The sequence below is a fragment of the Asparagus officinalis genome, unplaced genomic scaffold (genome assembly GCF_001876935.1).
Source record: "Asparagus officinalis unplaced genomic scaffold, Aspof.V1 AsparagusV1_Un523, whole genome shotgun sequence".
Classification (NCBI taxonomy): domain Eukaryota; kingdom Viridiplantae; phylum Streptophyta; class Magnoliopsida; order Asparagales; family Asparagaceae; genus Asparagus; species Asparagus officinalis.
Genome location: NW_017972787.1, coordinates 63,839 through 89,820, shown reverse-complemented (window position 1 = coordinate 89,820; position 25,982 = coordinate 63,839). Strand labels below are relative to the sequence as shown.

Below are 25,982 nucleotides of genomic sequence, written 5' to 3'. Positions count from 1 at the left end.
GTTTGACTTTAGACGTCGCTGAGTAGTCGACCTATTCACCATCTCATCAGCCAAGACCTTTCTAAACTTGAGTCTTTTCTGAGGTCTTTGCTGGCCGACAGTGGATGTGGTGATTTTTAACAGATCTTGCTTTACCACTATTGGTTGCCCTGCATGGCCAGCGTCCTGTTGATTGAGCTTTTTGGAGGATGGTGCTTGACAGGACGAGGCCTAGATAACTTTTGTGATGGATGGCTTCTTGTTGGTGAAACCCCGGATGCCGATGTTTTGCTCCCTGGAATTTAACAAAATCATGGATCCCCCTTGGGGATTCCATGGATAGCAACGACTGGACCATCCTGTAAATGGAGGAGCCTTCTTTTGTAGGGAGAGTATGAGTCGTATGCTTCAACCACCAGTTCTTCCTTCGACTTTGGTGGTTCGAACAACTGTTGGGGACCAGAGCCGAATTTCCTAAGGAGGCAATCATCAGGTGGCCCTCCGAGTTTTTTCCGCAATCTCATTCTTGGTGAGGAAGGACTCTCCTTTGAAGGTGGGGATGGTCCGAGGAGCCTGCCACAGACTTAATCGCTGCTCCTTGCTCGTGTGAGCTGTCATCGACAGGAACTTAAGCGATACTGGATCTGATCATAACCCTTGTTGAAGGTAGAGTTCTGTTTTGCGATCCAACCCCAGGCTTCTTGGCTGTCCAAACGGTAGGGTTTTTATCTGTGGCAGCGATAAGAAGCCTGCGTTTCATTCTCAAACCAGGCAAACACTATAGGGCCTCGTTTGGTAGGTGGGAATGGGGTGGAATGGAATGGCATTCTCACTTCTCATTCCTTCATACCAAACAAATCAACTTTTTAGATGTTGGAATGACCATTCCCAGGGAATGACCATTCTCACTTTTTGTGGGAATGGGCATTCCAAGTGAGAAGATAGGGAATGGTCATTCCCATTCAAGAGAGAATCAAATCAGTTATTTATTTTTTAATTATACCCCTATTAATCAACTGATTTCCACATTAGTAATTCTGACATCCTTTTCATATGCAATATGCATCAATTGTGGATATCATTCTTTATATTTTTTTTGGACCTATGAAAGATGCGATAATCTTTTATTTATTTTTCTTTAATTTTTTAAGACTAAGAAATAGTGAGTATTGTTTAAAAAATATAAATAGAACATACACTTGAGAGATAACATGCGCAATAGTATAACATGCACAGAAATTAGTATAACATATGCATAAATAAAATTGTTTAGTTATTATCATTAATGTTTATTTTTATCTTATTAAAAATATATGTTGTTGTAAGGACATTATTAGAAAATGCGATTCCATTCTCACTTTGTGGACAAGTGATACCAAACATGAGAATGAGAACGAGATTTTCATTCTAGCCTCATTCTACAAAAGTACCCAAACATGAGAATGGGAATGACCATTCCATTCTCACATACAATCCATTCCATCCCTTCTTCCATTCCATTCTCACTTATGTCCATTTTCGCATACCAAACGAGGCGTAGAGGTGTGTCTTCTCCAGGAGGGCTTTCGGGGTTCTGCTTGGCAAATACTCCCCAAAAAGCTGTTGGAGCCCTCGAGGGCTATGCCTATGTTTGCTCCTCATAGCCATAGGCTGATCCTCCTTAGCTTGAATGATGTGATTCCAGGCTTTGTTTAGCTTGAATAATGTGATTCCAATGATATTCTTCAAGAATGAATAGGATTAGGCCCCTGCTTACAATTGAGCATTTTTTCTCAGAGAAGAGAGTGGGCCCCATGGTGGGTGACAAACTGTTGTCTGATATCAAATAGCCGATGGGGTCTTTTTGCCGAGGGATGCAGTTCCGATCTTCGCACTAACGGCGAAGAGGGGGACGATGAGAGGTGGGGCCAACTCCTCCGACTTTATGCCCGATCCTTAGATTGAAATTCCTGATCCTTCTGCACAAACAAGAAGGAACTCGTAAGAGGGCGGGGACCGGTTCCCCCGTAGTACCTCCGACGGTCAAGTCAGCCGGTGATCTTGAATGGGGTTTGAGGGAAGATCCGAGGATCATTGAGGTGCTGGTCCTCATTACTCTTATTGAGTTTTTAAAAGAAGGCATAGCTTTTAGAATTGTTTAGAGTTTTTGCCGAAAAAGAGTTCAGAAATCTTAAAAGATTTCAAGCCTCCTTACCTCCTTTTATAGTCTGTCGCCTTTGAGATTGACCTTTGGTTTTAACTATGTATAGGAGGGCGGTTGCGGGGTGAGTAGACAGGCTGTTGAGCCATTCTTCACTTTATAGATGTCAGCTGGCGACTGGCGGGGAAGATAGACCGATTGTTTGCGCCTCCTTTCCTTTCCAGATGGCGGCTGGCGACTGGAGGGGAAGTCATTCGAGCATAGGAGGATGCCTTGGAAACATCCCAGATTCGATAGATGAGACGGGACGGAGGATAAGCCGATTGTTTAGGCCTCCTTCCCTTTTCAGATGGCGGCTGACGACTGGAGGGGAAGTCATTCGAGCACAAGAGAGTATTTTAGTGATCTCTGGGAAGTGACTTGTGGGCAGAGTGAGCTGTTTTCGCACGATGTTTGTTAGAGTTGAGATCTTGATAAGATCGCTTAATAAACTATGGTGTTGATTGATGTATATCTGAAGGTGACTTAGCTGGATCTTATCCTCTTAGTAAAGACGGATCGATTTGTGGGTCGTCCATATGATTTGTCGACAAGTCAGTCGAGTGAGCTTCTGGTCGAGTAAACTGCCGAGAAGGTGGTCGAGCCGACTATTTAGGGAGCCGTCTCGACTTATGAGGGGTCGACTAATCCTTCACTTCGTTTTAGTAAAAGATGATTCGTTTCCTCGGCGGGCCAATAGACTTGCTCTTGGCTGGACTTCTGGGCCACTAAGTTGGTTCGGACCATAGCTTTTTTGGTCCTATGAAGATAATCTTTCGACAACTTTATCTTTAAATGGTAAATTACCATAACACATGCACATACAAAACGAATATGAGAAAACCATACAACATTGAAAATAATATAGTTCATATGGTACAAAAGAGTTCTTTAGTCTATTCATTATATCCGAAAATCTAGGATTAGATCTCTTGATGATTAAAATCAACCTCAAATCTATTTCTCTAAGGATTAAAATAATTATAACTGTATGACCATTATATAGTCAGATTTTTCGAATACGACCCAGATTTTTTACTAAATATCCATGTCCATAACCTATCGGTTATAAGTATTAGTAACCATATTTGTATCTTAATGGATACATGTAAGGATAAATCCTCGAATACGGATATTTTTTGACACCCCTATTTGGCACAACTCCTCTTGCTCCATTATAATTCGATATTAGTGCATTTTAGGTGATTGTAGGTCTTCTCTTCTTAAAAATCAAGGCCATGCTGATGAGGAGTAGAAATTCTATCAAAACACGTCACCCATGAGGAATTTAAACAATATAGGGAACAGTGAAATGTCAAAATTATCCCTATTTGTCATCTTTAAGATCAGAACATCCTATATGGTGTGTGATATTTTTTTTTTACTTTTATTTATTTATTTAATTTTATTTTATTTATTTATTTGGAGAATATGAGCCCTGGACCCTAACTGAACTAAAAACGAGGAAAAAATGCTGGGTATGTGTGAGATTATATTACTTTATTCAAAAAAAAAAAAGATTCTACTGGGCAAGAACATAAACTCACTCCAGTATGCTTCGCTGACTCTCCAATTTAACTCCATGATAAATATAACTTGTTTTTATTAGGCTTTGTGGTGTGCAAGATGAGAGAATTCACATTATTAAAAATGTTAATTAATTAGAAGATGGAAAATTGTGGAGAGATTAGAAGAACTGAATTATGACTATTGCCAATCCAAAATGCAGAGAATAACGAGGTAAACAAGAGAAGAGAAGATCAAAATACTAATTGCTTCGGTTCAGGTTCTAGATATTTTCTACTGATCCTTGATTCATTAATTATAACCTTATATCAAATTAGGAGGGGAAAAAAAAAGAAAAGAAAACAAATGAAGACAGGAGCCCTCAAATGTGGTCTGTGGATCCCTAGTGTTACGAAAAATGTAATAGAGACAATCTTCCTTCTATCACTAAAATCCGCGTCTAGAAGCCCTTTTCCTATATCGTCCTCAGTTCAGACCTGGGTGAAGATACACTTGCTATACACCGGTAAGATTACCACCTCTAGGATCTCCCTGTCTCTCTCAAGTGTTAACTTTTATTATTGGTTCTTTTAATAAGAGCTTTGCTACAGTGACCTAAAATATGGGACCAATAGGTGGGACAAGTGAGGTGTCCCCCTCCTATTGGATAATGAGTTGGTCATCAAACTCATTATTCAATAGGAGGGGGACACCTCACTTGTCCCACCTATTGGTCCCATATTTTGGGTCCATGAGGAATTTTTCACTTCAATAATTGAGCATGTTGGGTTAAGAGCTAATTACCCAATCAGAGGTTACAAGTTCAACCAGAAAGCTAATAGAGGTACCAAACTGCAAGAACCCTTGAGGGTTTCATGGACTCGTCATCAGTTTCAATTGTTGGAAGATTAAGGAGCCATATATAAAATAATAATTTATTAGTTACAAAAAAAAAAAATTTAACGATTTACTGTTACATTGCCCCTCATAATCCAAAGCATCTATGACTAATCAAAAACGTAAGCCAAGGGCCAATTGCTGACCTCACCTCCCTATTCCCCCTCTACGCGTAGTGAGTTTTGAAGATTCCTGGTCAGTTCTCAGCACCTTCCTCTTTGACCTCGCTTCCACAATTGGCACTTGTTTACACTCTCAAACACAGCGACAAAACATTTCTTATCAATACAAAGACATGAGCAGAATCGGTCACCAACCTCATCTCTAGCCCTTCATCTCGACCCTCTTCATACTTCTGACCATTGACCAGTCAAACTCTCATTTTCTCAGTCAAGTTTAATATCTTAAACCCTACATCTCCCTACTTTTTATACTAATAAATTCCTACGCGCCTTCTTTGTGACCCTCAATCATCTTCTCCCTTTAAAAAGCCCAACCCCAGTTGCTCACTCAAATTAACTCATCTCCATCACTCTCCCAATCACGCAACCGAAAACTTGAACTATCGAATGCAATGAAAATGGACGCGGATATGAGCGTGCTAGTGAACGAATTGGGCCACGGCCATGAGCTAGCGACGAAGCTTGATGCCCACTTGAGCTCGGCCTCAACTGACTTGTGCAAGTCTTTGGTGCACGACATACTCGCTTGTCTTGAGAAAACTATGTCCATGGCCAGAACCAGTGCTTTCATTGACTCTCCTCAGTCATTCACCAGCGAGGACTCGAAGCAGCTGCCATTCAAAGTTCAGCGCAAGGAGACATCCAAGAAGAGGTATGCTCCTTTTTAGTACTCTTCAAATTGAAACAGAGTTCCAAGTTTCCTTACGGGTGTTTTTTTTTTTTTGGTTCTTGCAGGAAAACGCAATCCAAATGGACAACTAGTCAGGTCAAATTGGGATCAGGGCCAGAGGCAGAAGGGCCATTAGAGGATGGCTATAGCTGGAGGAAGTACGGACAGAAAGAAATCCTGGGAGCTAAACACCCGAGGTTTGCACAAAATACGGAGAAATTAATTAACGTACTGAAATCAGGCATAATTTACTTAACTTGATCAATGCTTAACAAGAGGTAATTGCTTCAAATTTGTGCAGAGGCTACTACAGATGCACCCATCGCAACACTCAAGGCTGCCTAGCAATGAAGCAGGTGCAGAGATCCGAAGACAATCCGTCCATCTTCAATGTCACTTACCGTGGGACCCACACTTGCAGTCGGAAGTCATCTCCGTCGACTGTCGCAACGTCCTCGTTCCCACTTCTCAATCAACACGACGACCGACATCTCCTTCTCAGCTTTCAGACGAACCTCAAGGTCAAAACTGAAATCTTGGACTCCAAAGTTCAAGAGCCAGCATGTTCATCCTCCTTCACATTTCACGGCTCAAAGCCTGAGAGCCATGTAATCTCTCCTTCATCTACTGCGTTTTTTTCTCCGACGACTTCAGAGTCGAATTATTTCTCCGACTTCAATGAGATAGCCTCCGCAGAGACTTCGGCGACCGATTCTCCACTGCTGGACATGGATTTTCTGCTGCCATCGTCGGAGATGAATACAGATTTTGATCTGTTTGATATTTCCAGCTTCTTCTCATGAGCTGATTGATTGCTTGGAGAGATGATTGTAGGTCTGCACAGTGGGAAGAGTACAGACCCTTGTTCATGTAAATGCATCCTCCAGCTATGTGAGGTTTGAGTTCATTTTGGTCTAGGTAGCATTAGACTTTTTTTTTTCCTTCGGATCGATGTTATAAAATTATGCATCCGTGACTTAATTTATTCTTATTGTTTAGGATCAATAAAGCATGATCAATATTTGGTTGTTCCTATTTTGCTTGTAAAAATAAGAAGAATGAAATTTCATATGCATGTTATCGTCGGAGCAGTGCTCAAGTCAGATCGAGGTCTTAGTGTGCAAAACAGATATCCAAAGGACAGGTATTGAGCAAAACTAAGCCTAAATAGCATTTATAAATTATATACCCTACTGTTTCATCTATTTCTCATTTAATATACCCTCACTTGTATTTCGTAGCAAGAAAATATCCTAAAGTTTTTTAAACGTGCACTTATATACCCTCACTTATTTTTGATAGCACATATATACCCTAAAGTTATTAAAATTTGCACTTAAATGCCATTAAGTTTTTAAATCTGACACTTAAATACCATTAAGTTTTTAAATCTGACAATTAAATACCCTAAAGTTTTTAAAATTTGCATCTAAATACCCTCAAGTTTGCATAACTGAGGGTATTTATGTGCACATTTTAAAGACTTTAGGGGTATTTAAGTGCTAATTCTAGAAACATTAGTAGGTGCTAGTGGTAAAAACATTAGGGTATTTAAGTGACGCTAAAGAAAGTGAGGGTATATAAAAATTTAGGATATTTTTTTTTTGCTACCAAATACAAGTTAGGGTATATAAGTGAAAAGTAGTTGAAACAATAGGGTATTTAAGTGCTATTAGCCCAAAATTAATACTGAAGGTATAGCAACCAAGAAATTTGATAGCCTATAGGAAAACTAAGGTTGATAAAGATAAAAAACAAATAGGCAAGTGCCGGCAAAGAGAGACCAGGGGATGGAAATAGGACATAATCATGTTATAAGTTTGGAAACATCGAAAAATAAAGTTGAACAAAATGTCATCAATTATAGTATAAATAGCGGAGAATTTTCAGAATTATCCTCCCAAACATTTATTTGTTAGGCAAAGAGCTATTCATAGACAACAACATAGGTCAAAAAAGCTGTGGTGCTGTGGCTTCCGGTGACTCATTTAGCATGAACATATGTCAGCAGATGAGAGTAGATCATGAGCAACAAAAAGCCAGCTGAAATAAGGAAGACCAAGAATTTTCATCTCTTTTCATGCTAATCTGCAATAAGAGAAGTCTTGGGTCAAAATGCAGCATAACGAGTTCAATAAAAGGTACCCATTGAAGAGAAAAATAGCACAGCTGTAATATGTTACAACCACAGACAGAGAACATAACTGCCGAGATGAGAAACTAGTTTCATGCAAATATAGAATGTTTGTTCAAGAAAAGAAAACAGAGGGGAAAAGAAAACCAAGTGCATGCTCGTTGAGTTGATTCATTCATGTGAACTTACCTTGTCAGAATCGCCACCATTATTTAAGGTCATGCAGTTATAGAATTAGCATTTCAAGTACCCTAGGAGCTGTATTCATCTTCAGGCAATAATAGAAGTCAAAGAGCTAAATTCCATTTGGATAAGCAATGCTTCAAATTGCAGTAGACATTCTTCACTCTTACTAGGTATTTCTCTAATTAATAAAAGGACAAATTTTTGAAAACACCCATTTTTGAAATTTATATAGCAAAATCGACCACTAAAAAAACAGCAAAACCGACCCTTTTTCAGATCTGAGAAGGGTCGGTTTTGCTGCCGAAGTGTTTTTGCGAACTGCACGGAACTAGCAGTCCGTGCATTTAGTTTCCTTTTCAAAACGAACTGCAGATCTCGAGTCCTTCGCCTCCCACCACTTGACCCCCATCCCCAATTGAAACCCAAATTTCATATATGAGATAACATGGGCTTATATATGCCCCTACACACACATCTTACAACTAACTCTCTAACTATATTAATATGTCAACACTCCTCCTCAAGATGGACGAAATATATCCACTAAGCCCATCTTGTCACATCCTCTAATCATATCTACTGAGCTAAGTCCCTTAGTCAGACAATCTGCTGTCTGATCCTTAGTTGAAACATGACTTAGCTCCAGTAGTCCACTGTCCAACTTCTCTTTGATGAAGAACCTATCGATCTCAATGTGTTTGGTTCTATCATGCTGCACTGGGTTATTGGCGATACTGATGGCTGACTTGTTATCACACCACAGCTTCATCTTTGCTCCTTGATCCAGCTTCAGCTCCACCAGCATACTCTTTAACCACAACAACTCTGCAACTCCTAAGGCCATAGCTCTATACTCTGCTTCAGCTGTTGATCTCACCATCACTGACTGCTTCTTGCTCTTCCACGAGACCAAGTTACCTCCTATAAAGATACAATATCCTGAGGTGGACCTCCTATCATCAGCATAGCTAGCCCATTCGGAGTCACAGTAACCCTCAATGCTCATATGTTCATTCTTCCTGAATATTAGCGCTTTTCCGGGGGCATTATTCAAATACCTCAGAATCTGGTACACTGCGTCCATATGATCCTTCCTTGGATCATGCATGTAGCGACTCACCACGCTCACTGCAAAAGAGATATCAGGACGTGTGTGACTCAGATAGATCAATCTGCTCACCAATCTCTAGTATCTATCACGATCAACTGGTTCTCCAGCCTCAACACCCAGCTTGAACTTCTGGTCGATTGGTGTAGTTACAGGTTTGCACCCTAACATCCCTGTCTCCTTGAGAAGATCCAGCGCATACTTCTTCTGAGATAGGACAATCCCCTCCGCTCCTCGAGCTATCTCTATTCCAAGAAAGTATCGAAGCAAGCCAAGATCTTTCACCTCGAATTCCTTACCCAGTCTCACTTTGAGGGACAATCTCCTTCTCATCATCCCCTGTAATAATCATATCATCCACATATACCGCAAGCATGGTAATGTGGCCTCCATTCCGTCGAAAGAATACAATATGATCGGCGTTAATCTGTTGGTACCACATATTTACCATAGCCCTTCTGAATCTGTCGAACCAAGCACGGGGAGACTGTTTCAGCCCATAGAGAGACTTCTTCAATCTGCAGACATTGCCCACTGTCTGATCTGTGTCGAATCCAGGTGGTATCTCCATGTATACTTCTTCCATCAGATCTCCATGAAGAAATGCATTTTTCACATCTAGTTGGTGTAGCTTCCATCCATCATTTACTGCCAGAGAGATCAAGATCCGAACAGTGCTCATCTTCATCACCGGTGCAAAAGTCTCATCATAGTCGATGCCATATGTCTGACTATACCCTTTTGCCACAAGACGAGCCTTATAGCGCTCAACCTGTCCATCTGGATTCTGCTTCACAGTGAAGATCCACTTGCATCCAACTGCTCTCTTTCCTTTTGGTAGTTTTGCTAACTCCCAAGTGTGGTTCTTTTCAAGAACGCCTAGCTCTTCGTGCATAGCCGCTTTCCACTTTGGGTCCTTCATAGTAACCTGCCAATTGTTAGGTACAGTAACATAATCCAATGATGCAATGAATGCTCCATGTGCAGGGTGGATGTTAGAATATAATACAAATTGTGCAAGATCCTAACCATATCTATCGGGAGGATTTCTCGCATTACTGCGAGTAGTCCTCCGTACTGACATTGGTGTGGGAGGAGTAGTGAGAGGAATATTATCATATTGGGAGGAATCTGGTAGTGGTGTAGGTGTCTCAGGAGTCGGGGCAGGCGGAGACAAGGGACTTGGCACAAGTGGTACTGTAGGTACTGTTCCTGCAATTTGCTTTCCTTTCGTACTATAGGTAAGTAGCACCCCCTGAACCGTGGGCCTAACACCTCTTGTCTCCTTCTCCTTTTCTTCTTCATTTTCCTGCTCCTCCTCAGCGAATTCTCCCTCCCAAGGAATAGATAGAGAAATCGATTTCTCCACATTATTCTCTATATTCTTCACCTGCCTCTCACCATTCTCCCCCTCTCGCCTCATACTACCAGTATCGCGCGAGTCACCAACGGATGAGGTTACCTTTCGAGTGTAATATGGCTCGAGTTCTCGAAAGTGCACATCCATGCTCACAAACAATCTCTTTTCCACCGGGCTCCAGCAAATATATCCCTTCTGAGTAGCAGAATATCCCATAAAGATGCACTTCACCGCTCTACGGGCGAGCTTCCCAACGGATGGTCTGTTGTCCTTCACAAAGCACACAGCCAAACACCTTTAGTGGAAGAAGCCCATTATTATCTCCCTTCAACGTCTCACACGGAGACTTCCAATTCAGCACTTTCGAGGGCATTTTGTTGATTAGCGCCGCTGCGATCAATACTGCTTGCCCCCACAATGTTTCTGGGACATTCATGGAGATCATCATGCCTCTAGCAACCTCTAAAAGATGTTTGTTCTTCCTCTCCGCTATCCCATTCTGAGCCGGTGTGTATGGACATGTCGTCTGGTGCTGTATTCTCTGAGCTGATAAGTATTCCCCAAGCGCTCTGTTGATATACTCTGTCCCATTATCAGACCTCAATACCTTTACCATCGCTCCGTATTGAGTCTGAACATATCTATGAAAGTTTTGGAAGAAACCAAACACTTCACTCTTATTTTTCATCAGGTATAACCAAGTAACACGAGAGAAACAATCAATAAAGGTAACAAAATACTTGTATCCGTTTATAGAACTTGTGGAACAAGGCCCCCAAACATCTGAATGTATCAGGTCAAATGCATGAGAGCTCCTATGACCAGAACTAACATAAGAGCTTCTAGTAAGCTTTCCAAACTCACAAGCATCGCATACAAGTTTCGGTTTATTTGCTTTCTCAAATAAAGATGGATACAACCTACTTAAAATACTAAAGGATGAGTATCCCAAACGCTGGTGATGAAGCATCAACACACTCTCAGCACTCATCTCAGATTCTACTCCTGCTCTCTCTACTATTGACATTAATGCTGAATCCAGTCCTTCCCGATCCAGGTACCACAATCCACTACGCCATGTGTCAGTCCCAAGTCTCCGTCCTGTCCCCTTTTCCTGGAAGATCACATTGGGAATGTTAAAAGAAACAATGCATTTTAGTTGGAGTATGATAGCACTAATGGACAAAAGATTAACTGGAAAGGAAGGAGCATGCAAAATATTGGACAAAGTTACAGAACCTGTACAATTGACTGTACCCTTACCAATCACTGGCTGACATGTTCCATCAGCTGTTTGGATACTATCAGCCGATGCTAAGTGAGTATATGATGAGAACTCAATAGCATTACCTGTCACATGTCGGGACGCACCGGAGTTGACTATCCATTCTGATGATCTATTGGGAGTCATAGAAACAAGAGCATGTATATCATCAGTACCTTTGGTCGGATGAGCATAAGTAGCAATGTTGCCTCTAGTAAAGAACGAAGTGGATGCCTCCTCAGTCTCACTCCTCCTGTCTCCATCCCCTGCTACTTTCTGCTTCCTCCTGAGTATCTCCAGGAACGCATGATCCTCCTCAGTAAAGACCACCTCAGCCGCTTCCTCTCCTTCTGCTACCATTAGATTCGCTCGGTTGACTGCTCCTCTTCCACCTCGTCGACCCTCACGGCCACCACCACGGCCTCCGAACTGTCCACGTCCACCCGAATCTCACTTCACCGTAGTTGTAGCACTGTCGGGTCTCCCCCTTGGATCCAGTGTTGCTAGAGGCCGCTAGTGCTGACTTCACCATAGGAAGTCCGCCTGTCCTAGCCTGCAGCCTAATACGAGTCTCTTCTTGGATCATGGCCAAGACTGCATCCTCAAGTATGGGAATCTTCGGCTGAGCTAACAGCAATGCAACCTATGAGCAAACTCTAATGTCAGCCCCTTGAGAAACACCATAGTCCTTTCCTGTAGAAAGGCCTCCCGCTCTTTACACTCCAGGTCCTTGCAGCTCGTCCGAGGTGAAAAGTGATTATAATCTAGCCACAGGTACTCCAGTTTTGTGGCATACTCCTGTATGGTCCTCTCTCCCTGGACTGTGGCGTCGATCTCTCCCTTTATCTGGAACACCCTCAGGTTATTCCCCACTCCATCATAGGTCCTCCTCAACTTCTCCCAGACGTCCTTCACCTTCTCAATGCCATCCACTGTGGCGGCGATCGACTGGATCAATGAGTTGAGGAGCCAGATGTACACCAACATATGAGTGGACTTCTACTCATCTCTCCCCGTCGAGCCCTCAGTCGGCTCTGTCTTCTCTCCTGTCAAGTACCCCTCCAGGTTCTTCTCTGCAAGAATGTATCTCACCCATCGTCCATCAAGCTTCAGATCGATGGTCGGGAGTTCCAACTTCTTCGGTGACCTTGTCGCGTTCTCACCAGCCGACAACTTCATCAATTGCATCAAAGTTATCACCTCCGCGGGGTTCAACTTCTTGATGATCTCCTCCATCGATCAGGCTCTAAAGCAAACACCTATTCACCTTCTCTTCGAACTCTTGTTGTGTGCAGTGAAAATTCCGGCAGCACTTCTGCTGCACAACAAGAGTAAGATCTCAACAAAATTCTCGTTTCTCAGAGGAAACAAGAATCGGTTTTTAATATGACCGCATCAGCAATTCCCTTGTTAATTTCTAGCATATTTTGTTTTCGCAATAATCTTTTGATGTTAATATATAAAAACATCCAACCAAATATATGCGTCAAAATTTGGTCGCAAATTGGAACAACATGGAGCTCCAACTACTTCCGTCAAAACCATCTTATTATGTTCCTAGGACATCGTTATTGTGGTTATTCCCAATTAGAAAAATGCATCAAGTGGCAAAATTGGATAATCTACTCTATTCAATTTGTCTCGCTTATCCTAGAAGGTTTATCGAAAAAAATCATGTATATTGTGCATATACTTCCTATGCAACAGGTGGTTGCATTGGTGATTCATTCAATTTGTCATGATCAATATATCTAAAAGACAGCTATGCAAGAAAAAAACTAGGTGTTTTTTACTATTTCTTATCAATTTTTTTTTCCTTTCTCTCTCTAGTTGTATAATTGTAAAAAAAAGATATTGTAACAACTTGATGCATAAGTAGTTACAACTAAATATGCATAACTTTTTGTTTGTAGTTGGAGGCGTATAGATTAAGATGATCAGATCATCCGTCGGCTTCCTCTGTTGTGCTCTAATACCAATTGTTGTTGAAAACCGTGTCGAGGAACCAAACCAAACGCCGATCAAAGAGGGCCAAAACCAATCAAAATCAATGCACAAACAAAACACCAATTTTAACGTGGTTCGGCAAGTTGCCTACGTCCACGGGGCAAAGGGGATGGAGTTTTCACTAATAGAGAAAGAGTACAAACTGAGATTACAAATCACTCGAAGGAACAAACTAATCTCACCAACAAAACTCTTAATCTCTCCAAAATAAAACCCTAATCAAAAGCTCAAAAAAATACCTCTTTTGTGCTCCAAATATCCCCCAATCAATGCTTAATCAAAGCCCAATCAAAGCCTCAACAAAGCCAAAGAAACCCTAAAAAACGTATATCTGTTTATAACAAAACACAATCCCAAACTGATTGGGATTCTAAAAATGAGTCTGCCACACCCTGGTGTGACACACACCACACCCATGGCAAACAGGGCAAATTCTGTCACACCAGGGTGTGGCAGACACCACACCCATGACAGACAGGGCAGATTCTGCCACACCCATGGCAGACACCACACCAGGGTGTGGTGGAGCCTGTTTTGCTTATTCTTCACGTTTTTCTCAATTCCTTCCTCAATTTCGTCGCTGTTTTCACAATTCCCCACCTCGGCGAAGTTTTTTCAAAACTGAGCCGACACCAACCAAACCAAATGTCCCGCTTGTTCGTCAATGACGTCGTGGAAACCCTTCACGACAACGGACTCAATCCACAACAAATCGAGACCCAAATGAGAATGCGAACACTCTCCAAACGTCGATGTCTACTCACCAAATCGGCTGCATCAAAACTGACTGCCTACGTATCCTCTTGTCTAAGGAATCAAGTCTTCACGGAGTTCACCCAAATGGCTTCCAAGAGCCCTCAATCAAATGGAAAAGTCTGCAACTATTCCCTAATATCATCAACGGATCTGCAACTGATAGCGGCCCCAAACTGATACAAATCAAACACCTCCATCTGAGGTGAACCAATGGCCGTATCCAAATCATGTCCACCAGCTACAACCGAATCCAAAACGAATCCATCATCTGCATCCGAAATCAAATGATCCCCAACCTGTGCCACCTCAGCTGGAATCCCTAATGACGCAGTATGATCTGGAGTATGTGGAATAAGTTCCACCCAACGTGAAGTAGCATCACCCTCCACCTGCTGCGATATCCAAATGACCTGATCAACACTCTCCACCTGCCGAGAGTCAAAAGTGACATTCCTGCTCAGAACAAAATCAGAAGCTCCCAAACGATAATCAAATGAGCCTCCAAATCTCAAACTCGCAATCGGATCAAATCTCACATCCTCGATGTGACCAAATGCTGGGTAACAAAATATCCGACGCCAACCAAAATCTGAAGCAGCTCCACTAGATCCAATAACTCCTAATGCAGCAGCCGACGACCTATGACTAAGATGACTCAAATATGTCAAAACTCCAGAACCAGAACCAATGCTCGACAACCAACGCCGATCCTCCTTCAGAAAGGAACGACCCATCGAAACTGTCATCTCATCTCGTCGCCCCAAAGTCTCCACATCAATGAAGTGTTTCAAGTTTCCATGAGCTCGGCACAACCGCAAGAAAGGACCCCTACCAAAGCTAGAACAACAAGTTACCTTTCTGCCAATACACTTCTTCCAATTGTTGTTGACTTCTAGGACTTTACACCAACGGGAACTGGTCGCGACCTAATAATGCCTAGAACAATCACCAACTGCGAAAACTACAAAACGATTACCTCCCAATGATGCCTCCTTGGAAGGCCCCCAAATGCCTGACTGAACACCTCCTAAAAGACCCCTCGCTCAATGGATAGAAGTGCCTGACTCCACCACGGTCTTGCTCATCCCAATGTGCTCAAAGGACTTCCATTTGCATGTCAAAGCACTCCTCAACAACCTATGCACGGTATTACCAATCAAATAACCTAGCACCAAATAATGCCATAGTCTAGCTAAAGAAGTCGTCAGCGCTCTATCAATCACGGTGCTCCCAAACAAATAGTATAAGTTACTCCTGATGCCCTTCATCACAATCATGGACCCAAATGTAACCTTCAAACGTACATCCGCCAAGGTCACCCTATAGCCTGCTGCATCCAAAGCTCCAAGTAAAATGATATTCTTTTTTAACTGAGGAACGAACCTCACTCCAACCAACTCCCGAATCACTTTGTCACTCATCCTAATCCGAACGGTGCTAATATCACCAATAGGGCATTCATGATCATTACCCATGAACACGAAATCCCCTCTTTTTAACTCCTAAAAGCTGGAGAACCAATCCCTTCTAGGACAAATATGGTATGTAGCACCCGAATTCAACATCCACTCTGTAGAGTAGGCAACACAAACTGACGGCAGTGCAGATAATGAGTAACCTGAAGAATCCGAATCTGAATCGTTGCCACTAGCCTTGACAACATTCATCTCTAAAGCCTGAATAGCTTTTCCATTATTCTTCCCGGCTTGATCATTCAACTTTGGGCATTCAGTTTTACAATGTCCATCTTCTTTACAAAAAACACACTGATTCCTACGAATTCTAAGATGTGCCCCTCCAAACTGTGACCTTCTACCTTGGTTTGGACCCTTTGCTCTTGCAACCAATGCCCCCGCTACCGGCTCAATAGAAGTCTTCTTGTCCTTCTTCCTAAGTTGGTAATTCACTAATGTAGCGGTGATCTCACTATATGAAAGAGATGTCTTCCCATTAATAAGAGTAAGGACAAACGTCTCATATTCCTCGTCGGGCAAGGAACTCAACAATAGCAACGCCTTGTCCTCATCTTCAACAATAACATCTACATTCACCAAATCTGCAAGAAGCTTCGTGTAGTGGTTCATGTGGTCACTAATGGATATCTCATTCTTCAATTGGAAGCGATAAAGCCTCATCTTCAAATGCAAGCGGTTTTCAACGCTTTTCGTCAAGTACTTGCTCTCTAGGACTTTTTAAATCTTCTTAGCTGAAGTCTCATTCATCACATCATATTTTAGATCCTGAGTGAGACAAGACCTAATCACACCACACGCTGTCCGATTCATCTTTTTCCAAACCTTCTCATCAATGTCGTCCGGTTTCCCGTCTAACTCCAACGTATCTTCCAAATTCTGTGCATTAAGCGCATCCAAGACTTCGCATCGCCAAAGTCCAAAATTGTTAGTGCCATTGAACTTCTCCACGTCAATCTTCATCGAGTGGATACTCAAACTTTGGACAGTCTTCACACATGAAGAACCACCCTCAACTCCCTCTTTCTCGGCCATAATTCTCAACAAACCAACAACCAGTGCGAAAACAAACGAAGAATAGATCCAAAACTGAGAAAAGAAAGAAGCTTTACCCAAAAGATCCCACCTTTCTCACCAACTGAAACCCTAGACGAGCTTCCCAAATCGATCTACTCCTCCAAATAGCCCAAGCGTAGCCCGAGCTCTGATACCAATTGTTGTGCTCTAATATCAATTGTTGTTGAAAACCGTGTCGAGGAACCAAACCAAACGCCAATCAAAGAGGGCCAAAACCAACCAAAATCAATGCACAAACAAAACACTAATTTTAACGTGGATCGGCAAGTTGTCTACGTCCACGGGGCAAGGGGGATGGGGTTTTCACTAATAGAGAAAGAGTACAAACTGAGATTACAAATCACTCGAAGGAACAAACTAATCTCACCAACAAAACTCTTAATCTCTCCAAAATAAAACCCTAATCAAAAGCTTAAAAAATACATCTTTTGTGCTCCAAATATCCCCCAATCAATGCTTAATCAAAACTCAATCAAAGCCTCAACAAAGCCAAAGAAACCCTAAAAAACGTCTCTATTTATAACAAAACACAATCCCAAACTGATTGGGATTCTAAAAACGAGTCTGCCACACCCTGGTGTGGCACACACCACACCCATGACAAACAGGGCAGATTCTGCCACGTCAGAGTGTGACAGACACCACACCCATGGCAGACAGGGCAGATTCTGTCACACCCATGGCAGACACCATATCAGGATGTGGTGGAGCCTATTTTGTTTATTCTTCACGTTTTTCTCAATTCCTTCCTCAATTCCTTCGCCATTTTCACATCCTCTACCTTGGCATGGTCGTAGATTCTCGGCCGATCCAGGGTCAAACTGTCAGGGCGTCGAACTCCCCGCCGTTGTCGTACCGTAACCTGGCTCACCCGAGCTCTGACCGCTTCCGTCTTTGTCCCGAAATCTCAAGCCTAATCACGGAAATGCCACTGACTTCGACAACGAGTTCTATTCTCCTAAGGGATCGGAGAATGGCACCACGGCCACTGGATCCAACTTGAGGAGGATTTTTGAGGCGATTGCGGATAAATGCGGTTCTTTTTGAAAAGAAAACGAAATGCACATGACTACTAGTCTCGTGCAGTTCGCAAAAACACTTCAACAGCAAAACTGACCCTTTTCATCTGAAAAGGGTCGGTTTTGCTGATTTTTTTCAGAAACGGTTGATTTTGCTATATAAATTTCAAAAATGGGTGTTTTCAAAAATTTGTCCTTAATAAAATCAGGTAGCTTTGTCTTTCTAACAATGAAAAGCATTTCAATGATTCTACCAGCGAAGATGTTCAGAATAGTTCCTCGTAGTTGTGAGCACATCATTGCATGATTTATTATTTTCCTGTTTTAAGAAGTCAATGACACTTGATGCCAAATATAGGAAATTGCAAATTTGCCTTCAATTTTCCAATTGTAATATAACAAACTATGATAAACCCACAAGGTAATCACATAAACAATAGCTCGAAATTTATCCATTCATCAAGTCAACTTCAGCTGATACCATTGCCTTAATCTTTGTATAATGGCTTATTTTAATCCAGTCATGAGAACTACCTTGAATCGAAAGCTTTCAGCATTGAGCAAAATAGTTTCTCAATGATTTCAGGGTTCCAGCATCATCCTTCAAATAAACATTGTGCTAAGGAATGCACAACGTGTACCACTTGGACCCATATAAAATTGAGATGTCACTTGGAAAAGATCTTAATCTAGTATATTATTTGAATTGATAGCCAAAAAAATTAAACCATTTGTTATAGGATACTTCCAATATGTCTCCAAAAATAACCTAGAACAACTATGACTCAGACCAAGTGCTTGCAATGTCTCTAAAAATAACCTAGAACTATGACTCTGCCCAAGTTGGAAGAAAATGACGATCATCTTCTCTTAAATATTAACCACAGGAAACACCTATCAGGTTATGATAGAGAAATCCAAATTCAGATATAAAAGCTTGGCATTGGCTACAAAATAAAATAGAAGGAAAAGAAAGATGTTTCCTTCAATAATACTAAAGAAGCTAAAACAATGTGCTTATTAACTACTTTACAATGAAGCCAGTTGCAAGTTCCCATTTTAAATTTTCACAACTGCAACTTTTATGCAGCACACTTGGATTTGTTAAATTAAGGAATTAAGTATTCAATATCTATCTACGATCAGACATTCAAATACAAAAAATGTATTACCTAGACAGAAGACTGCTCTTTTGTTTTAGAATCAGCCAGTGGTGTCCCTATTTACAGCCCGGAGCCTCCTTAAGCCCTCTCTCAATCCCAAAACAATGAGCAAGTTGGTAATAGTAAGTAATGATTCTGCACCACCATGCAGCCAATCAACATTGGCCAAAGAGGTGCCATAGTTCACTTTTGCTGTTAGACAATAACAATTTCATAGTAAATATAACAGTTCTTGGTACATTAGATAGTTAAACCATAAATGGTAGAGAAGTTACCATAAATTCCAGCAGGGACTATTGACAACCATCGGTACATGCAAACAAGAAATGAGCAAAGGTAACTAAGAGCTTGATAAATTATATATTGATCTAAGAAATATATGAAATCTAAATAATGGACATTTTTTCACACGGGATAAGCTAGAACAAATTGTTTGATAAGCAATGAAATGAACAGAATAAAAGAAATCAAGAAAAGGCCTAGAGAACAAAACAACTTAAACAAGTCGAATAATTTTAAGAGAAATGGCTAGCAAAACAAACGAACAACCAGTTTCGCTCCAAATAAGCTCACTCAGAGAAACGAGTATAAGGCAGACGAGCTTCAGCCTGGCCATGGCATCACAAAAGGAAAGGTACGGTCGCCCATGATGGAAACCAAATCGCAATATCGGATTCTCTGGACTGTCACATAATCAATATTGTTTTCCGACTTTCTCGGAGAAGTCCAAATCTATGAAGCACAGACACGGACACGGCGACATGGACACGACACGGACACGGCAAAACCCAAAAAAATAGGACACAACAACACAGCTAGAATTTTTTAATATTATTATTATATATAGATAAATTTATAAAATTCAAACAATAAACTAAAATGTAATCCTCAAACACAAAATCCTAAAGTCAGGGGTGTTTTCAATGCCCAAGTCACTTAATTTGTAAGTTGTCCTACGTCTCTCTGCAGGACCCACATGTGTGTAATTTCAATGCCCAAGTCACTTCATTTGCAAGCTGTCTGCCATCACTCACCAGCTCATTAAAGTTCAAATAGAGAAATGATCTTAAGGGGCTGTTTGGTTCGTTTCCTAGATATAGGGAAATACATTTCCATGTATAAAAACACAAGTTTTGAGTTTTCCAAACTTTTCCAAGAAATAGATTGTTTCGCTTTGGTTCGTACAAAAAAAATGGTGGGAAACCAATGTATTTATTTTTCTTGTGTTTGGTTCGCATGGAAAAAAAGGAAAAACTTTTGTTTATATGGCAAAAAGCTGACGTGGCTGCAGTTTTCGTCGATTTCACGAGGTTGAGGAAGGAATTGGGGAAGAGAAAAAAATCTGATGTGGCGACGATTTTCACCGAGTTTCCCTTCTTCAACCCTAGCGAACCAAAGATGAGAAAAAAACCGACGGAAAGCTTATATCCTACGTGACCACGAAAAATCTGATGTGGAGGCGGTGTAAAACTTTTCCACCGAGTTAAAAAACGAACCAAACAGCCCCTAAATACCAAACCCAAGGCATAGATTTTCTCTTCTCACGAGGCATAGACTCTCTCTTCATACGAGGTGCTCACTAAAGGCAAGATAAAGATTTCAATGGAGCTGTAACAATAATCTCTCCCACAAGACCTCCTTCATCCGTGACCAGATCCAGCTCCTCCTCCTCCTCTGCCCCCTCCAAAAGACCATTTTGCCCTCAACCATAGCCCTCACTTGCACTAGTACCGCCCCTTCCCTCTAGTTTCGGTCACTGGAGCGTTTCGGCTTACCTGAATCATGAGCTAGGGTTTCGGCATCCTGCTCCGCCACGCGGCATTTAGCCGGCGGTGGCCTCAGTCGCTTGCAGTCTCCAGCACAGCCAGCAATTTCAAGCCGAAATATTCACCGGTTATTTCGACCAAAGAGATGCCGATAGAATTAGAGAACTCTATCGGCCAATGACTGCTCCCAACTTCCGCACCTCTTGACGAGGGCCAAAACGTCTCCTCCTGACGCAGCCGACGAAGCGTATTGTGGAGCTCGAGACCTGAGGTACGAGCCGACAAAGCAGACGAAGCGATAGTGCCGGTGTTCTTTTTGTGCTTCGCGAATGCTTCAGCCCGATCAGGTATGACAGTTGATAGAAATTTACGGGTTTAGGTTTGGGGCTTTGCGGTTTCAGCGTTTTTCTTGTTTTGCTTGCCTTCTCAGCCGTACTCCGGTGCGAACGAGTCCAGCCATGTTCTCTGGCGGGAACCGAGTCGACACGCGTGTCGGGGCGTTGACGCGTGTCGACGGCGTTGATCGCGTGTCTGACGCGTGTCGAACGCGTGTCCGTGTCCGACACGCGTCGGACACGGACTCGGGGCTTGTTTCCACGTGTCGGTGCTTCATAGGTCCAACTGACTCACCAATTGAATTGATAATCGTATTTGAGTCTAGTTTCCATCAAGATCGATTATGCTTAATTTGGATATCTGTGTTGAAAGTTATGGTGAGAATACCGACGGGTGGCAAATCTGGCTTGCATGAAGTCTTTTAAATTTCCTAGGTTCTATTAGTTGTCAATGTCATTAAATGTCTTTTAGATTCATGAACCTCTCATGCCTGAAGGCAATGTTTTAAAAAGCCTCCACCTACCCTATCTAGGCGTAGGCCTAGACTATACCTAGGCCGCTCTCCTAGTACCAAGCACCTAGGCCATACGTAGGTTGTCCACCTAAGCTTTAGGAATGCATAAGGGAGTGTGGGTTGCTTATATCGACTACATCCTTTAGGTCTTAATCGTGATTTCCTTTGTTCCAACCTCTACGTCCTCTAACCTCTTCGAACTCCTTGAAATTCCTCCAGCCTCCAACTATGAACACCTCCTCCTTTTTCTCCTTCAACCTTTAGCAAAACCTCCTCAACCACCACTCATACGAAGAAAGAAATCCACCCGCGTGTCAGCCCAACGCCTAAGATTTCTGTAATATTGACATTTACTATCAATCATTATAATTAAAAAATAAAAAATAGGAAAACTTCCTAGACCCCACCTAAGCTCCCACCTAGGCGCTAGACGTCGGGTCCAATGCCTAGGTCGCCTAGCATTTTTTGCAGCATTGCTTAAAGGGTTGTTTCAAGCCTACATATAGCTTCAAAATTTAATAGAAAAGTCGTCGTTAAGTTGATTAAAATTAAGTTTTGTGCCTTTATCCTTGCTCCACATTTCTTTGATAGATTCCACTGAGTGTGAGTGTTTATATGTATCTCTAATGTGGGGTTCTTGGAGTGGTGATTTGTCATAACAATCTAGAAGGGTTATATTTGTATCCTTAGAGAAAATGTGAAGCAGAATAAAAAGGCTTGAAGCAGAATAAAAAGGCTTGAAGAACTTGCCTTAAAGATCTACAACAGCTTCATGATCTGTCTTGCCTCAAAAATCTGCAGCGTGCATTGACCCAAGGAAACATTGCTCAGACTCAAACAATATCCAGGTACTTTCTACATCAAGCTGGAACTAATTGAAGAGCTCAAGGAACTCCAAATGAACAATCAAAGGCCATAAGTGTTGCGGAAAGCATTATTGATGAACATGCAAAAATTACACGGATAACGTCTGCATCTTATACCTTTCATTTAATCACAATTTCCTGCAGAACTTTTGTTCCTTATTTTCCTTTTTGATTCTTCAAACATTTGTTAAAACATTGATTGTACTGTTGTAGCTTATTCACTTAAACAGATAGGGGATTACATGAAAGTAGTAACCATTAATCGCTGTTTTGGCTGTGAAATTTGTTAAAACATAGGTTGTACTGTTCTAGTCCAATGCCACTTTCAAACATTTGACTTTGCAATAGTGATGAAATGGATTTATTGCTTTACTTTCAATGGGTTTAGTGTTGAATAGCTGGAGGAGGGAGAAAGACATGAGGGATTTCTTTTCAGTCTTGAGGGATAGAAGTTCATATATTATAATGCGATAATCACACGATGCATTTTAAATACAATTTTGAATCATGATGTGATAGCAGGTATTACAGCTAAAAGTCAGGTAACTTTGGGACATTACGGGTAAATATGAAATTCAGGGTACCAAAGTTTAAAAACAGTGAAATTTTATGGTAATAAAGTACATTTAAGCCAACTTTTTAAATCTTTATATTTCGAAGGTTCAACCTATCTATTTTGATATCTCTATTCTTGTCTTGCCAACTAATACAATATCATCTACAAACTACATCAAAGATGGAGCTCCATCCTAAATATGCTACTATGCTCATCAACAACTTATGCAAAGAGATAAGAACTCAATTTTGATCCATAACTTATGCAATAATTGTGGACCACTCAGCCGAGTCCATCATATATATCTAATTGCTTAACAAGTAATAACCAAAATGTCCAGATCAAAAGTAGAACTTCGTATGGCTTTACAACAACAACGACGACAACAAAAATAAAGCCTTATCCTAAATTTTTAGGGTAGGCTGCATGAATCCACTTCTTCCGTGCAGTTTTATTTTGAGTCATCTTCCTTGCTAATGATAATAATATCTTCCTTAATTGATTCCAACCAAGTTCTTTTAGGTCTACCTCTAGATATATTTTTCCTATTAACTATAATACTATTATTTTCCTAACTAGCACACTAAAAAAGCTAGGTTATACAAGACCAAACTATCTCAAACTGATTCTCTCTCATTCTATCTCAATAAGAGAAACCTCTAATATCCTATGAACGTACTCGTGTCTTATTCCATCTCATAGTTACACAATATGTAAAACATAGTGGGTCATGGTACGAATTCGAGTATGCGATTCACCACTTGGTAAAATTGGATGCAAAGGAGGATAGCTTGCTTCGGTACGCAAGTTCAGTCAATGATGTAGTGTAAATTCTTTTTGGGTGTGGTTAAATTTTTTCTAAGTATATAGTAGAAAACTAGAAACTAGAAAGCTAATTATGCATTTCAACAGTTTTTCATATAAAATACTCAAAATACTTCTTTGTTATAGAGTTCGTTTTTTGTTTTGTTTTTCTTTTCCCATAGTTCATGTTGGCAGCATGGTTTCATTTCTTGTTTTATTAACATACATATTTAATTACATTAAAGTCATTTGCTCATATATTCTATTGTGCGCTTTCACTCGGTTGCAGAGTTGCATCGTGTCCTGTGAATGGGCACTTAAAGGGACTTCTTCACCCGCACACTTGTAAATTGGTAAGCAAATTTTGGGGAACCAATTAGTGTGTCAGAAGGAATCAGTTCGCAAATGTATTAGGAATTAGTTTCTAGGAATTGTCCAACGGTTTGAGGGGGGTCCAAGGAATCGCGGAATTTAGTGTATACCCACAAGACCATTATAACATTCTCATTTATGCTTCACTCATTTCTTGCACATATTATTAATTGCCCAACATTCTGATCAATAAAGCATTGTCAGTCTATTATCCGTTTTATAGAATTTTGCCTTAAATCTTGTAGTTATTCTACAATCACGTAAGATTCCAAAAACACTATTCCTTTTTAATCATCCTGATTTGATTCAATGGACAACATCATCCTCAATATCACATCTTGATGAATGATTGATCTTAAATAACGAAAGTGGTTACTTTTAGGTATTTCGTAGGATTTTACAAATAGACCTAATTAATTAACTACTTTTATGAGAGGAAAGATGCCAGAATTACGGTCCAGTAATCAATCTATTTGCTCACCACGGCTCCCATCACTAAGGGCTTGTTTGGATTGAGGGGAATAAGGGTGAAGGGAAGTTAGGGGAACCATTCACCTTGTTTGGGAACATTTAGGAGGTGAAGTTATTCACCCTAGTTCTCCTTGGTTCACCTCCTAATAGTATAAAATTTGTTACCCCCCAAATTGGGGTGTAACCAAGGGGAAGGGAACTCCCTTTCCTTCCCTTCCATTCTCTCACCTAGTTTCCCTTAACTTCCCTTAACCTCATTGAAATCCAAACACACCCTAAATCGTGAACAGCTTTCATAAGAAACATTGAAGTGATTCTCATAATTAGCTAATACTTTTATCCCCAAAGTTTAGTATAGTAATACTAGTCTTCCAATGTATAATTAGTCCTTTACCCATATTAGGCAAAACAAGTTCATTTTCTCTAATTATTAATCCACTTACAAGACAAGCGTACAAGTAAACAGTCTTTGCTGAAATTTTACTACAGGTGCATAAGAAACCCAAATTCCTAACAAAACTTGATGCGGGGGGAATAAAGTAAGTACTCAACTTACAGTGCATAATCTGACCTCATTACCAACAGATAAAAAACAAGTCCCGATAAAATTCTAAAAGCAAATAAACAAGATGGGTGTCTATGAAACGTGCAGACATTTCATCAAAAGTTCATATGAAATAATTCAAAAGGAGACAGTGACCTACTCGTAGCGCCAACAAACGCAAGCAAGAAGTAGAACCCAACAAGGGTGAGCTTGGGGGCAGTCTTGGACTTGGTGATGAAGTACAAGAAACCCAAATAAGGGAGAAGAGAGGCAGCAAATAGCTGAGAGGCTACACTCTGAGAACCAATGCTGGGTGCCCACGGATCCAGAGGCAAAAACCCGCATCTAATCCTGAAACCAGGAGTTGAATTGTTGCTTGTTTTTGTTGATTTCTCAGAATTTCCCAAGCCTTTGATTTGGGTTGTTTTTCTAGTAAGCGTTTGGAGAAATTGGGGAGTTGGGTATCCAAGAAATCCGTTAAATGATGAGGAGAGAGGAGGGGAATTTAATGGGTTGACGATGCAGCAGCAAGAGATAGCCATTATATTGGCTTGGGAAGTGAGAAACTGAAGTTTGGAGATGCCTATTTTTGGGGTTGAATGAATACTTTGTTTTATCTTGAAACAGACAATCGGAGCAAGCTTTTGTGTGGCCTTTCTTCTCACAGCTAATAATTTGAAGGGGCACGGATATTGGACACCGATACAATATGGTGCGAATATTTAACAGAAATTTTAGAAATCTATAGTATAACCACTTTGTAGATACAACCATACAACATTGAAGTGAATTAG

At 41.0% G+C, this 25,982-nt stretch overlaps 2 protein-coding genes across 2 annotated transcripts; one reads left to right on the top strand and one right to left on the bottom strand.

Annotated features, from left to right (window-relative positions):
- Nucleotides 1–5,105: 5,105 nt before the first annotated feature.
- On the top strand, nt 5,106–6,398 carry LOC109827901 (probable WRKY transcription factor 41). Its single transcript, XM_020394927.1, has 3 exons — nt 5,106–5,395; nt 5,479–5,610; nt 5,715–6,398. Exons 1-3 carry the CDS (start codon nt 5,136–5,138, stop codon nt 6,214–6,216), a joined length of 894 nt encoding a protein of 297 aa, XP_020250516.1. The 5' UTR covers nt 5,106–5,135; the 3' UTR covers nt 6,217–6,398.
- Nucleotides 6,399–7,202: 804 nt separating this feature from the next.
- On the bottom strand, nt 7,203–25,853 carry LOC109827900. The gene is made up of 4 exons (XM_020394925.1): nt 25,349–25,853; nt 19,235–19,252; nt 18,969–19,151; nt 7,203–7,501 (listed from the first exon to the last, which is right to left on the bottom strand). The coding sequence occupies exons 1-3, from the start codon at nt 25,728–25,730 to the stop codon at nt 19,000–19,002; spliced, it is 552 nt and encodes a 183-aa protein (XP_020250514.1). The 5' UTR covers nt 25,731–25,853; the 3' UTR covers nt 7,203–7,501; nt 18,969–18,999.
- Nucleotides 25,854–25,982: the final 129 nt, after the last annotated feature.